We start from the raw sequence: 16,899 nt of genomic DNA, 5'->3' as shown, positions 1-16,899 counted from the left end.
GCTCAGCCTTTTCATTCTTTCTGAAGCTATTTCTCTGCTCTTCCTCTGTAGCATATCAGATACCTACTGACCTGGGCAGGGAGAGGAGGTTCTTTTTTCAGTGTCATATCTTTTTGCCTTTTCATACTGTACAAGGGGTTCTCAAGGCAAGAATTGTGAATTGGTTTGCCTTTCCTTTCTCCAGTGGACTACATTTTGCCAGGTCCTAAGTAGCAGGGACATGCCCTTCAGCCATTCTACATAGCTGGATGACATGCCCAGTGCCCGGTTGTCCCACTACTGATCCTTGTTGACCAGCTGTTGGATGTTGGTCAGCCCCACGGGGGCTAAGGCAGTAGCCCTGCCTTTAGTTTTTGCCAGTTTGATTACTGTGCATCTAGGCATGTTCCTTCTTGTATTTATCCTGGCTGGGACTCTGTGCTTCCTGGATTTAGTTGACTATTTCCCATCCCATGCTGGGGACTTTTCAGTTATAATCTCTTCAAATATTTTCTCAGGTCCTTTCTCCTTTGGGACCCCTATAATGCAAAGTTGGTGAGATTTAACACCCTGTGCCTCCGCAGGAGATCCTCCAGTACTAGCAGGTAGGTCTGGCCCATGCTCATATGAGGTTACTTCTTTTCCCCTGGATTCTTATGTGCATGAGACTTTGTGTGGACCCCCCAAAAGAGGAGTTTCTGCTTCCCCCAGTCCTGTGGAGTTCCTGTGATCAAATTCCACTGGTATTTAAAGCCAAATTCTCTGGGGGCTTCTTTTCCCATTGCCAGATCCTAAGCCATGGAACCTGACACGGAGCTCAGAACTTTCACTTCTGTGGGAGAACTTCTGTGGTATAAGTATTTTCCAGTTTGTTCATCACCCACCTGGTGAGTATGAGATTTGATTTGATTGCAGTTACTCCTCTCCTACCGACTTGTTATGGCTGCCTGTTGTTGAATATAGGATATCTTTTTGGTAGGTTCCAACCTTTATTTTCCTGATGGTTGTTCAGCAGTTAGTTATTCTCCTGTTTCCATAAAAATGAGGTGAGCTCTTGTCTTTCTACCCCATCATCTTGTCTCCATCTCCAGTAGAGGTATTCTAAATCATGTAAGAAGTTGAGAAAAATCCCCTGATGGTTGTGGCAGGAAAAAGTTAAATATCAGGAAAGCCTCCAGAATCTTCTCTATCAAAAAGCCCCAATCTCCAGACCAAAAAGTTTGTCAGGGTGCAAGATTTTGTCAAAGGGTAAGTACTGTGATATTATTGCAACTTGGGGAAGGGAATTTCACCCCTCTTGAGCCTTCCTGTTTCATCATAGGATTAGCAATTTCACTCCTATGTCTTTACCCAAGAGATAATCCAAAATTGTATGGCAAAAGAAGAAAGGCAATTCAATGGGAAAGAATAGTTTTTTTTCTACAAATAGTGCTGGCACAAGATATCCACGTGCAAAAATAATGAATCTAGACAGTGACCTTATATCTTTCACAAAAATTAATTGGAAATGGATTAGTGCAGGTCCATTTAAATATAAAACACCAAACAATAAAATACCTAGAAGACAACATAGGAGAAAAATCTAGGTCTGACCCTGGGTTTGATGACGGGCTGTTAGATATAATACCAAAAGAATAATCAATGAAAAAAAATTGATACATTAGATTTCATTAAAATTTAAAACTTCTGCTCTGCAACAGTCACTCTTAAAAAAATATTTGCAGCATTCATACCTGATAAAGTTTTGGCATCTAAAATATAAAAAGAAATCTTAAAAACTCAACAGTAAGGAAACATATAAGTCAAGAGATAGGGAAAAGATATGAATAAACACCTCACTGAAGAAGGTATACAGATAGAAAGTAAATATATAAAATGATGCTCAACATCATATGTCATTAGAGAATTTCAGTTGAACACAGTGGGATAACATTACCCATCTCTTGAAGTGAATGAACTTCACAATACTGACAACAGCAAATGCTAATGAGGAAGTGGAGCAACCAAAAGTCATCCTTATTGCCAGTGGGAATGCAAAATGGTACAGCCAGTGTGGAAGGCAGTTTGGCAGTTTCTTGCCAAACTATACATAGGCTTATCTTATGATCCAGCAGTTGTCCTTCTTGGTATTTACCCAAATGAGTTGAAAATGTATATCTGCACAAGAACCTGCCCACAGATATACATTACAGCTTAGTTTATAACTGTGAAAATTTGAAAGCAACTAAAATGTCCTCCAATTGGTGTATGGATAAATAAACTAGCACATCTGTCAATGGAATACTGTTCAGTGATAAAGAGAAATTAATATGGAAGAAACAAATTCATACAGCTTAATGAAGAGGCCTAAATGAGAAGGTTACATGCTGTATGATTCTAACTATATGACTTGGAGACAGTAAAAAGATCAGGGATGGTCAGAGGTGGAGGGAGGGATAGGTGGAACACAGATTTTTTTAGGGCAAAGAAACTATTCTGTATGATACTGAAATGGTGGCTGTGTGCCATTAAACATTTGTCAAAATCCATAGAATGTAAAGAACAAACAAAAATGAATCCTAATATAAACTATGAACTTTAGTTAATAATACATCAACATTGGCTCATCAACTGTGACAATTGTACTATACTGCTATAAGATGTTAATAATAGGGAACTATGTGTTGGGAGCTGAGGGAACTGTTTTTGCCTATGAAGGATTGTATGAGAACTCTGTCCTTTCTGCTCAATTTTCCTCTAAACATAAAACTGCTCTATTTTTAATAAATATATATTTTATTGGAGAATGAATAGATTACTGGATCATACTGCTTAGTCCACCTTTGCTGAGAACTATAGGGAGCTAAAAGGAATCCAACAACAAAACACAGATGCCACAATATATCATCTGCAGACATGCCAGTTCCCTGGAGCAGGAAAGCAGTTCATATTAGAACTATAATAAAAGAAGGAGGGAGAGAGGAGATTCAGAATTCTTAAGAAAATACATTATCTCCTCCCTACTCAGGGGCAACAAGTTAGGTCTTGAATTGCTGAATTTTGATGGTAGTAGTATTTTTGCAATGTTTTGTAGTTTCAACACACTTTCCTTAGATAGTCCCTGATCATATGCATCATTGTGTCTGCTCCCCTTTGCCGACCAATCCCAGTAGCTCTGGAGCTCTCAGCACCTTTTCATTACACCACTACAGTCTATCGTTGTGCTCTTTCTTATATCTCTTTCCCAGGATTAGTAGGATTCCCCTTGACTGTAGAGTTTGGGAGGGTTAATGCAGTGAATGTGCATTAAATCAGATTTTTAGAGGAAAAGGACTTTGGAGGTTACTTTTCTTAACAGATTTCCATACAATTACATGGAGAGCAAAGATATTGAGTGTCTTAACTAACTGGCTGGAGAAATGGGCAGAGAGGAGATTCTTTTTACTACTCAATCCTGGTTCATCTGCCTAGCTCCATGTGAACCCTAAAATAAAATTCCCACAGCCACTAGTTGGTTAAATTTTCCCATTCTTCCTTAAAACCATCTCCCAAATTGGATTTGCTTTTCATTCCTGACAACAACATGCCAAATCATATTCTCACCATTTCATGCATTTCTTAAATCCACTGTTTCCCTGACTTCCCAGCTCCCGGGCAGCTTATTTGGAAGACCAGGTAAGTTAACACAGGTTTGTTAATAGCGTCTTTTGTGTAAAAAAATCAAGCCCAAAGCTCTCAACAGAGCATGCATGGAACTCTATCACTTGGTTCCTTCCTACCTTTCCATAATCATGAACCAATAACAATTCAGAAGACTCCACTTTCTGTGCTTCACTCCCCAGCACACCACATACAACTTCTCCTTTGCATCCCTCTATTTACGTTATCCTTCCCTGGTAATGCTCCCTGTGTTAGTTAGTTTGGACTGCTACAACAGAACACTATATACTGAGTGAGTTATAAACACCACAAATATTATTTCCCGCAGTTCTGGAGGCTGAGAAGTCCAAGATCAAGGTGCTGGCAGATTCCATGTCTGGTTAGGGGTTGCTTTGTGAACTATAGATGACTTTTCACATAGCAGTATGAGTGAAGGAGGTTTCTTTTGTAAGGATGCTAATCCCACTTATGAGTGTCCTCATGACCTAATTATCTCCTAAAAACCCCATCTCCAAACATTATCATAGGTCTCAACATACAAATTTTGGGAGGACACAAACATTCAGTCTATAGCACTCCCAAATTTACTGGGTATCCTACCATTCCTTGAAGACCAGATAAATTTTTCCCTTCCTCTGTAAAGTTTCTGACTGCCACAAGGTAATTTCTCTCTTCTGTGAATCCCAACAGCACACCTTACCTGTAGCATTCATTGAGTACTTTGAATAAGTATTCTGGAAATTTATTATGATTTATATATTTTACCTCTTGAATTAAACTCCTTGAAGGTAGAGATCTTATATTGCCAGTTTTCTCCTTTAGTTACCGTGGGAAGCTAGTGGAGCTCCTAGAGGTATAAGGAACTCCAGTACAGCACAGACAGGTTTTGGGACCTCAGTCTACAACAATCCTGAAGAACCTCTGAGAGCGTCAGGCAGGAAAAACTGGATATGGTTCTGAGGCCTCAGAAATCAGGAAGCACACATTAGAGTATCACTGCTTTCTGTTCATGGCAACTGAGAGGTAAAGAGTAGATTAACGAGCCTCCCCACTTGTGCTCATGGTGACCCAATGGCCCAGTGACAGCTTCTGCTTCTGCTACCCAGGAACAAGATGCAGAATGAGCCGCAGAGGCTCCATGCATCCCAGGGGAGCCCAGTCCACCCTGATGAACTTTAGGAAATCATGAGACACATTGAAGCATGTAGGATCTTAGTTTCCTGACCAGGAGTCGAACCTGCACACCTGCAGTGGGAGTGTGAAGTCTTAGCCACTGGACCTCCAGGGAAGTCCTTCTAATGGTAGATTTAAAAATAATACTGTTCCAGTGGTGGAGTTGGCCAGGAGGCAACAGCAGTCATCTAGGACAGAGACCATCAAGATAGGAACTAAGACAGAGATGGCAGGATGAGAGAAAAGGAACACACCAGGGAAATATTTAGGACATGAACTGCCAGACACTGGCATGCAAGAGTTTCAGTGGCATCACCTGTTGCATGGACATGAGCTTGGACTGACTGTACCATAATCAGGGATATCAATTGTCCACTCAAACATAGACTTCCTGATAACCAAAAGTCCTGATGTGTAGTGCTTGCTAATTTCAAGCTACAAAGGGCTTGACAATCAGCTGGCAAAATTCCTGATATTTTTAATGTTGCTTGTGGGAGCCAGAACAAGAGAGCTCTGGCACATTACTGACCCGAATTCAGTGTCAAGCAATCCAGTTTTCAGTTCACTTAAATTTTATTCCTTTTATCCTTCCTTCTTTGAATATCTTGACTATCTGTTTTCTTGCCATTTCTTCTAAGAATGACTCTAAAGCCATTCATAGGATTTTATGGACCTGGAGAAGAGACAGACACTGGACATGCACTGGCCATACATTGCACCGTACATTGAACATACAGTGGAATGTACACTGCACACTACACTGCACTGTGTACACTGGCCATACACTGGAGTATACAGCACTGTACACTGGTGTACACTCAACTGTACACTGGACATATGGTGGACTGGACACCAGATGTGCCCACATGTGTCCCAGATGCACCCAGCTATGCATTTGGCCTGAATATCATTCTCCAAATGTGTTCAGCTATGCTCCAGATATTTTTCAGCTGTGTTCCCGCTGTGCACTTGGCCTGTATATCTGATTCTCCAGATGTGTTCCAGATGTGTTCTAGCTGTATCCAACTGTGCACTTGGACTGTACAGATGTGCACTGGAGTGTTTACTGGACTGTACACTAGAATGCACAATGTACACTGGCTGTACACTGTACTATACACTGACTGTATACAGTATACATTGGATGTGCATGGACTGTACCTGATGTACACTGGCTGTACACTACTGTACATGGGACTGTATACAATGTACAGGTGATACAGATGTGCTCCAGATGTGTACTTGGACTGTACAGCAGATGAGTACTGGAGTGTACACAGGAGTATATACTGTACTGTGAAAAAACTGAAACAAGCACCAGCGTTTCTTCTGCTTTTTCCTTTGAGGTCCAGGTAGACACAATTAATCCATTTTCAATTTCAAGATGCCAAAAATTTTAAAGATCAACTTGCTAGCATTTTATTACAAGCAAAGAGTCACTGATTCTAAATTATATAATGTACAGCTCAAAGATGGGAATACCAGATCGTCTTACCTGTCTCCTGAGAATCCTGTATATGAATCTAGAAGCAACAGTTAGAACTGTATTTGGAACAACTGATTGGTTCAAAATTGAGAAAGGAGTATGACAAGGCTGTTCATTGTCACCCTGTTTATTGAACTTATGGGAGCACATCATGGGAAATGCCAGGATGGATGAGTTACAATTTGGAATCAAGATTGCTGGGAGAAATATCAACAACCTAAGATATGCAGATAATACCAGTTTAATGGCAAAAAACAAAGGGGAACTAGGAGCCCCTTGATGAGGGTGAAAGATGAGTGAAAACACTGGCTTAAAACTCAGTATTAAAAAGAAAAACAAACTAAGATCATGGCATCCAGCCCTATCACTTCATGGCAAACAGAAGGGGAAAAGGTAGAAGCAGTAACGTATTTCCTCTTTTGGGCTCTAAAATCACTGTAGAAATGATTACAGCCATGAAATTAAAAGACACCTGCTCCTGGGAAGAAAAGCTATGACAAACCTAGACAGCATATTAAAAAGCAAAAAAAAACCCACTGTGCCAACAAAGGTCCATATAGCCAAGGCCATGGTCTTTCCAGTAGTCATGTACAGATGTGAGAGTTGGATCATAAGGAAAGCAGAGCACCAAAGAATTGATGCCTTCAAACTCTGGTGCTGGAGAAGATTCTTGAGAGTCCCTAAGACTGCAAGGAGATCAAATCAGTCAATCCTAAAGGAAATCAACCCTGAATATTCATTGGAATGTTTGATGCTAAAGCTGAAGCTCCAATACTTTGGCCACCTGATGTGAAGAGCTGATTCACTGGAAAAGACCCTGATGCTTGGAAAGATTGAAGGCAGAAAGAGAACAGGTGACTGAGGATGAGATAGTTGGATGGCATCACCAATTCAATGGATGTGAACTTAGGCAGACTCTGGGAGAAGGTGAAGGACAGGGAGGCCTGATATGCTGCAGTCTGTGGGGTTGCAGAGAGTGACACAACTTGCAGTGACTGAACAGCAACAACAGCTCAAAACCAAAAGCCCCACAACTGAACTTGGTATAAATGTATGTTTTTATACTCATAACTAATGTGTTTCAAGGAGAAAGTTCGGGGATAAACATTTGTAAAGAAGTTATCATAATAGAGTTCAGGGAACATTACAAAAAAAAAAAATCTCCCAAGAAACAAAAGTCCAGGATCAGAGGGCTTCACAGGTAAGTCCTGCCAAACACTTAGAGGAGAGTTAGCACCTATCCTTCTGAAGCTAACACCTAATTTTCTGACGTATTTCAAAATATTTCAGAGGAAGGAACACTTCCAAACACATTTTGTGAGGCTACCATCACTCTGATACCAAAGCCAGACAAAGATGCCACAGAAAAGTACAGGTTAATATCACTGATGAATATACATGTAAAAATCCTCAACAAAATACTAGCAAACTGAATCCAACAATATGTTAAAACTGTTACACACCATGATCAAGTGGTATCCCAGGGTTGCAGGGCTTTTTCAATTTATCCACAAATCAGAATTGAAAGAGACATGTGTACTCCAATGTTCATCGCAGCACTGTTTATAATAGCCAGGACATGGAAGCAACCTAGATGTCCATCAGCAGATGAGTGGATAAGAAAGCTGTGGTACATATACACAATGGAGTATTACTCAGCCATTAAAAAGAATACATTTGAATCAGTTCTAATGAGGTGGATGAAACTGGAGCCTATTATACAGAGTGAAGTAAGCCAGAAAGAAAAACACCAATACAGTATACTAACACATATATATGGAATTTAGAAAGATGGTAACAATAACCCTGTATAAGCTAAGCTAAGCTAAGCTAAGTCACTTCAGTCATGTCCGACTCTGTGCGAACCCATAGATGGCAGCCCACCAGGCTCCCCCGTCCCTGGGATTCTCCAGGCAAGAACACTGGAGTGGGTTGCCATTTCCTTCTCCAATGCATGAAAGTGAAAAGTGAAAGTGAAGTCGCTCAGTCGTGTCCAACTCCTAGACACCCCATGGACTGCAGCCTACCAGGCTCCTCTGTCCATGGGATTTTCCAGGCAAGAGTACTGGAGTGGGGTGCCATTGCCTTCTCCATATGAGACAGCAAAAGAGACACTGATGTATAGAACAGTCTTTTGGACTCTGTGGGAGAGGGAGAGGGTGGGATGATTTGGGAGAATGGCATTGAAACATGTATAATATCATATATGAATGAGTCGCCGGTCCAAGTTTGATGAACGATACTGGATGCTTGGGGCTGGTACACTGGGATGACCCAGAGAGATGGTATGGGGATGGAGGAGGGATGAGGGTTCAGGATGGGGAACACTTGTATACCTGTGGTGGATTCATGTTGATATGTGGCAAAACCAATACAATACTGTAAAATTAAAAAAAATAAAATGAAATAATAAAAAAAAAAACACAAATAAAAACTATAATGAGATCTGCAGATCAAAACTACAATGAGATATCACCTCACATGGGTCAGATGGCCATCATCAAAACATCTACAAGCAGTCGATGCTGGAGAAGATGTGGAGAAAAGGGAGCCCTCCTGCACTCTTGGTGGGAATGAAAATTGGTTCAGACACTATAGAGAACCATATGAAGGTTCCTTAAGAAACTGAAAATAGATCCAGCATATGATCCAGCAGTCCCACTCCTGAACATATATATCTGGAAGAAACCATGATTCGAAAGGATACATGCACCCCATGTTCATTGCAGTGTTGTTTACAATAGCCAAGACATGGAAGCCTCCTAAATGTCCATTGACAGAGTAATAGAAAAAGAAGATGTGGTTCATAAGTACAATAGAATATTTCTTAGCCATTAAAAAGAATGAAATAATGCCATTTGTAGCAACATGGATGTATCTGGAGATTATCATACTCACTGAAATGTCAGACAAGGACATATATCTATTATATCACTTAAATGTGGGATCTAAAAAAAATGATACAAATTAACTTATTTACCAAACAAACTATATAGCCTAGGTCATGATGCTCAATACTCTCTAACAACCTAAGTGCGAAAGAGTTTGGAAAAGATGTGACTGAAATATGATTGAATCAATTTGATGTACACCTGAAACTAACACTTTGTTAATCAACTATTCTCCAATATAAAGTAAAATTAAAAAAAAAAAAGATATTTTATTAGTAAAGTGAGAGACAGGATATTCTCAAGTCTACTTTACTATTTTGGCAAATCATTTAGCATGACATTTAGCATTTTTGAGCCCAGTTTCCTCATCTGTAAAATGGACACCCTAAGAATATCTGATCCATTGACCCTTTTGCCAGGATTAAATTAGTTAATGCATGGAATGGGTTTAACATAGTATCCAAGATATATTAAGTAGTCAATGAATGTTACCAATTTAAAAAAAAATTAAAATGTTTTATTTTTTGAAACTCTACTTACTCTGTTTCATTTCTATTTCTGAGAACCAGAAAAACAAGTATGTGCTTGTGTGATCCTCTAAGACATTAAATTGAATATGACAATGTTTTATTAAAGTATTTGTTAAAATTGTGAAAATATTTTCAGAAATCACTCTACTGTGGCCCTCTAACCAAATATGTCTCATAATCTGGTTGTTGCAACTTTCCTATAAATTCATCTCCCACCTGAATATTTTGCTGTTGTTGTTCAGCCACTAAGTCATGTCCAACTCTTTGCAACCCCATGGGCTATAGCACACCAAGCTCCTTTGTCCTCCGTTATCTCTGGGACTTTGCACAAATTCATGCCACTGAGTCAGTTATTAAACATATTTAATTCCCTCTTAAAATGTAAATAGTTTCTAGAATTAAACACAAAGTTGTAAACATAGACTAAGGATAAAAACATAGGCTTATCTACTGATTCAGTATTTCTCCCAATACAACCTACAACACATTTAGTTTTTCAGTAGCTATATCACATTTGATTCACATTGAATTTAATGTAAAAATTCTTAGTCATTTTTTAGATGATACAGCTAACTAGTATCACGTGCTGTGCTCTGTTAAGTCACTTCCATCATGTCTGACTCTTTGCAACCCCATGGACTGCCCACCAGGCTCCTCTGTCCATGGAATTCTCTAGGCAAGAATACTGAAGTGAGCAGCCATTCTCTCTCCAGCGAATCTTCCCAACCTAGGGATCAAACCGTTGTCTCTTATGTCTCCTGCATTGGCAGGCAGGTTCTTTATCACTAGCGTCATCTGGGAAGCCCAACTAGTATCATAGATATAGACAATATCCATATCTATAAAAAAAATCAATATCTACAGATATAAAGAAAACTAAAGTTTTCTTTATTCACCATGTATGCAGTTGAACTTTGCTTTGAGGGTAGGAGAATGAGCCTCAAATTGTAGATAAAATAACTATTTCACATTAAAAAAAAAAGTCATATGTTCACAGAAGGTACATATCAAATTCTGAAAGTTAAACACAAATATTTCATTGAGAGGCATGAAAATACCAAATTTGAGCACACTTCCTACCTGTAAAACCCTGGGGGTGCATGCTGCACTAGGAAGCTCTTCTCCATGTCCTGGAGAAGGTCATTCAGCATCCGCACACGCGTGGGATCTCTTTCCTTGGGGTCATTAGCAGGACGCATCTCATCTGACTGAAAGAGTTCAGCACTCTCCCGCAGGCGTGAGGCCAGGGCTAGCAGTTGAGGGGTGGTGGTTTGATCACCTGGTAAAGATAAGTAGGTCAATCATAGATCAGAGCATCTCAAAGGCACAATATAAACATTTTATAATCATGATGTCAAAAGGAAGATTTACCATCAATTCAACTTTTAAAATCTTTCCACCAAAAATATTCGAATACATTCTACTAAGAGTGTCAAATTTATTACTACTGTGTGTTAGTCACTCAGTCATGTCTGCCTCTTTGGGAACCCATGAACTGTAGCCCACCAGGCTCCTCTGTCCATAGGATTCTCCAGGCAAGAGAAATGGAGTGGGTTGCCATTTCCTTCTCCAGGGGATTTTCCCAACTTAGGGATCAAACCCAGGTCTCCTGCATTGTAAGCAGATTCTTTACCATCTGAGCCACCAAAGAAACCCACTGCTAATAATAATATCACCAGTAAATAGAAACTGATAGTTGAAATAATGCAACATTCTTGACACTGTCAAGCCATTTGACACAGGACACTTCACACAATTATCTCATTTAATATTCACCAAACATTGTATTGGCATGTTTTTTCATAGAAGCTGAGAGTTAAGGTAAGCAAACTGCAATAGATCATCAAGCAAGTAAGTGATAGGTAAGAATTAGAAGACTGATCTTTCTGACTCAAAAATTCATGCTCTTAATGGAATATCCTGTGTTTCAAGGAAAAAAAAACTGTAAAAGGAATTATCTTCTCTTCTGAGAATATGTTACCCTATGTTGTGTGTCTACTGGGGTCTTTTGGCTTTACTAGAGTATTCCTGTAATTTGAAGCTGAAATACACCTTTGATCTGAAAATACACTAAAAACTATCCTATGTAATGTTTATATTGTTTTCCTTTTGAGATGATTTTTGTTTGTTTGTTTTTCCATCTGTTTGTATAACTTACTGGAAGTCATTCTGATATGAATGGTGGTAGCAAAAGGATCAAAGAATGTTCCTTTGACTAAGGGAAGGGCTGCATCATATAGTAATTACGCTGCCAAATCCTAGAATCAGACCACTTGAGTTCAAATCCTTGCTCTACCACATAGTATAATAGCTTTGTGATGCTGGGTTATTTTGCCTCAATGTCCTTATGTGAAATGAACATATAGTAGTACTTGCTTTATAGATTTTTTTAAATGAGAGTTAAATAATTAATACTTGTAAAGTACTCCCCTACAGGTAAGCAGTTCCTAGCTGGTGCTTAAACTTGTTTAAAAAGCTTTCTTTTTTCATGACATGGGGGGCCTTCCATCATCTTCCAGATAGCCCCACCATTAGAGGCAGTTTTTGACACCCCTGACTATTGCCTCACCCATTTTCAGCCTAGCTACAGCTGAGTCCAACAAGGTCAACACTGCACTACAGAGGATTACTTCAAGTCAACATACTGAAATGAACCTGGTAAATCTCAACTGACAATCCTGAGAGCATGGCATTGAGATAAGTAGGTGGAAGACTGAAAAGAGACCTCATGAAACCTTCGCCTAGGAAAGCCTCTGCAAAAGGAAAGGCTGCAAAGGGACTCTTTCTCCAAGTGAAGTCTAAGGGTAAGGATCACCAGCTTCCAAAGCACCTGGGTTTTGTGAAAATGCAGATTCCTAGACCTTCTGGATTTCTCTAGGGCCCAGGAATCAAAATTTTAGCATGTTACTCAGACTATTCCTTATATCTTAATGTTTAAGAAGCACTGTAGAGAGGTTATGTGCTAAGAAAATGAAAAGTAGATTAGAATCATAACTGCAGTATAAAATATGTCTGTCACAGAATTATTTATACCAACCTTTAACATAGTGATCTTTATTTCCTCTCACCTTTATTTGATGTGAATTATTTTATATGTCAATTTCATTATAGCCCAGCAGAGTTCTGACACTCAGTAATTGTTTACTAAATAGACTCAATATTTTTAGAAAAACATCTAGTAAAAAATATAATAAAAAATGACAACTATGTAAAGAAATAATGGTTTTAATGAAGGCTACAAAGAAAGAGCTTTCTTTGTAGCTCTCTGTTCACTAAAATTAACAATATGAATAAAATCAATTATAGGAGTTCACAGGGTTTTGGCATTTGATATTTTCAACGTGTGTTCCACATTTATTAGTAATCTTGTTTGATTTCAAACAAAACTTGAGGATGCAAGCAGAGATATTTTTGCTCATTGAGGATATCCAGCCTCTTAAGAAACAATATTAATAATGACAATTTATGAAGATACGGTTTCTCTTAAATTATTAAATTATCATAATATTAACATGGAAAACCTATAGGTGATATCTTTTTGCACAAGGAAAGAAAAAGAAGGATAAAGGCACATTTGGATTATATTAGAATTGAAAGACTGAACAACAGAGAAAACTAGTTCGACATCCTTAAGAGTCTTCCATTTAAGAAAGAAAAATCTCTTCTGATCTAACATACACCACAGAATTGAAGACATTACCACTGAATCAAGTGAGACAAATTGTACCATTCTACCTTATTTGGCCTTAAATGAATTTATCTTTCATGATGGTGCAGGTGGAGAAAATTGACAGCTTTAGGAACTGGTTGGTTTCAGAAAGGACCCTGAGAGTAGAAACCTGCCACTGCAGCATACCTTGTGCATTACTTCAAGGATACGAGGTTAAAGATTGAAAAGTAGCTTTACTCCCAGAGGTTCACTCAATCATTTTGATATATAACTGATGTTCCAAAGATTCCTAATAGCCATTTCTATGATCCCAAATGATTTTCCCTTGTGATCCTTAGGATGAATACTAGAATGCCAGCTCTGTGAGGGAAGAGATTTTTATTTGTTTCATTCACTGTCATTAGGTGTCATTTCCCAGCACTTAAAACTGTGCCTGACAAACCATAATGAATGAATGTATGAATTATATACTGTGATCATAGCATCTGTAATATTTTAGCTTTACCTTCATTATCTCTCTTTTCCTTGACTGAAAAGAACCCCACACAAACAGCAAATATGTTTTCTCTCTTTGTATCTCTGTACCCTAGCACAATACCTGATATATGGCATTTATAAAAAATATCATTTATTAAAAATTTATTTAAATTATTTATTAAAATTTATTAAAATCTTGTTGAGTTTATATTGAATTATAAGACAATGTCTTATTTGAGATACAGTATTAAATTATGTCTACAAAATCATTCAGAAAGACAGTGCATGATGAACATAAACAAGTGCTATTTCTTTTACTTTCTTACTAAATATCAATACTAGTTGCATAAAAAAGGGAACAAAATTAAAAAGCTATTTTAGGGTAAATATAGGTTAAATTAAACTAAACAGAATTAAAATTCTACTGATAACAACCCCCCCCCTCCAAACTAGAACTATTAAAAAGAAAAAAAAAATACTTCTTTTAAGGCACAGTGAATGCCAGAGAACTAATTGAGGTTCTTAACAGTTAAGGTTTAATAATCCATTTGACCAAACAAAATGAACTGGGAGCTAGAGATTTCTATAAGGATAGATACAATTCTCCTGAAGTTTCACATAATACATGGCATCTGAAGACCAGGACTTAGTATAAAGAAAATATAAGAGCCTGGTTTATTTAATTACCATCAATGTGGACATGAACAGATTACTTAATATTGATGTTCTCCAGCTTCCTTGGGGAAATGAATGGTCATTTTACTTTCTAAGTATTTAAGTCACTATATAAACACAAGTTATTATTGGTATTATCAGAGCACACAAACTAAATACAAATTAGTACCAACTCATTTGCTCAAGGCAAGCACAAAATACTTAAACAGCTTTGCTAATGATTTTATTCTCATAGACATTATTTCTTATCACTTCCCCCAACTCATGCCTCCCCTCCCTGCTACTGTCTCACACTTCTCCCCATATATACTTTCATAAGGATTCCCAATTTTATTTTGCAGTGCTTATGAATCTGGAGCTAGTTTTACTTTCCATGGGCTGGCATCTCAAACCTCTGAAGAACAAGGAAAGGGGTAATTTACAGGGTAAAAGAATTAGAGAGTGATCAAGATGGCAGAGTAGTAGGACATGAAGCTCACCTTCTCCCAGAAATATATCAAAAATACATCTATATGTAGAACGATCCTCACAGAATATCTACTGAACACTGGAAGAAGACCTCAGACTATGAAAAGACCAAGAAAATCTCCATGTAACTGGGTATAAGAAAACATTAAAAAAAAAAAAAAAAAAAAAAAAGGAGCTGGGTCAGAAGCTGTGCCCCTGCGAGACAGCTGTGAAACAGGAAAGGTTCCTGTACCTAGAGAAGCCCCCTCACCATCAGGAAGATTCACTGGGACAGAAGGGGAGCTTCTGAGCCTCAGAGGAGAGCATGGCAGCCTATTTGTGGCAGCCACAGCAGACGGAAAACTGCACAGATGGTGCCGCTGCCCTGCACTCCCCAGCCTGACATGCGTGTCTGCCAGTGCTGGAGGGGGATGGATGCTGGAACTTGGGTTTCAGGGATCAGACCTGGGGAAAGGACTGAGGTTGACTGTGCTGAGACAGATGGAGGGAGTGGGAATCCTATGAAACTGTGGCTGGTGGTTATACTAAGAGGAAACCTGGACCACCTTATAGGCCAGTCACCATCGTTTGGAGGGCATGGAAAGAATGAGGTACAGATTGTAGCCTTTCCCTCCATGCCAAGAGAGGGCAGGACACTGCCTTCATTGGCTCCAGAGGTGGATGCCAAGAGTGGTCACAGGCCACCACTGTCTCCTTCCTAGACTCCAGGAGTGGTCACAAGCTATACCCATTCCCACTGCATGCTCAGGGGTGTGCCTGAACTGCCACCACTGAGAACCCCAGGAGTGGGCACTAGTCACTGCATCTGCTTAACTCCTACCAAGGGGATAACGACCAGCACATGCTGAGGAGAGAGAAGACAGGCAACTGTACTAAACACAGCCCTTGCATCAAATATACTAAACCCAAATAAGCTACACAGGAACAGTCCCACACATAAATACCCCTCCAAAACCATAGTAGATAATTATTTCTCCTAAACTCACAGAGTAGGAGAAATGTAAGGAAAATGAAGAAGCAAAAGCACCACTCCAGTTAAAAGACTAAGAGAGATCCCCTGAGAGAACAAATGATGAAACAGACCTGTTCAGCCTAATACACTGGTTTCTAAAAGGAGACAATGAGAATACTGAAGGAGTTAAGAAAGTCTATCAAGAGAAATTCAGATTATTGTAAAAAAAAAAAATAAGGAACTAGAAACTATAAATAGGAACCAAGAAAAATTAGAAAATTCATTTGGAGAGACAGAAGCCGAGCTGAAGGCAATGGATAGCAGAATGAATAATGCAAAAGAACGAACAATTGACCTGAAAGATAGAATAATGGAAATCACCCAATAAGGACAGAAGATAGAAAGCCAAATTAATAAAAAGAAAATTAAAGCAATATGAAAGATCTATGAGATAATATAAAGCATGCTAACCTATGCTTAATAGAGATTCCAGAAGGAAAAGAGAAAAAGAGATAAAAAATGTATTTAAATAAATTATGACTGAATACTTCCTAAACCTAAAGAAGGAAACAAATATTGAGGAAGCATAGAAAGTCCCAAACAGACCTACAACAAGACATATTATAATTAAAGTTTGGAAAAGTTAAAGAGAGTATTCTAAAGGCAACAAGAGAAAAACAAAATAGTTTATTACAAGGGAACCCCCATAAGACTATCAGGTGACTTCTCCTCAGAAATGTTGCAGGCCAGAATGGAATGGGAAAGATACACTCAAAACCCTGAAAGGGAATAATCTGCAACTAGGATACTCTACTAGCAAGATTATTGTTTAGAATAGGAGGAGAAATAAAGAATTTCTCAGACAAGCAAAACTATTCTAAAGGAAATACTGAAAGGTTTTTCTCTAAATTTAAAATAAGTAAGAATCTACAGGGGAGAGAAAACTACAATTGGAAAAT

At 38.6% G+C, this 16,899-nt stretch overlaps 1 protein-coding gene across 6 annotated transcripts in view; it reads right to left on the bottom strand.

Moving 5' to 3' along the window:
* The window catches only part of NAALADL2 (N-acetylated alpha-linked acidic dipeptidase like 2), a 1,274,580-nt gene that overhangs the window by 60,346 nt on the left and 1,197,335 nt on the right, over positions 1-16,899 (bottom strand). For all 6 annotated transcript variants that reach the window (XM_086394834.1, XM_086394828.1, XM_086394822.1 and 3 more), the window contains one exon: positions 10,779-10,977. In XM_086394834.1, coding sequence (XP_086250960.1) covers positions 10,779-10,977 — 199 coding nt within the window. The remainder of the gene's footprint in view (positions 1-10,778; positions 10,978-16,899) is intronic.

This window comes from Bos grunniens, chromosome 1 (assembly GCF_055505025.1).
Source record: "Bos grunniens cultivar Pamir isolate PY7600 chromosome 1, Bosgru_T2T1.0, whole genome shotgun sequence".
Lineage (NCBI taxonomy): Eukaryota > Metazoa > Chordata > Mammalia > Artiodactyla > Bovidae > Bos > Bos grunniens.
The sequence above is the reverse complement of the archived record's forward strand: the minus strand, read 5'-3'. Positions and strand labels throughout refer to the sequence as shown.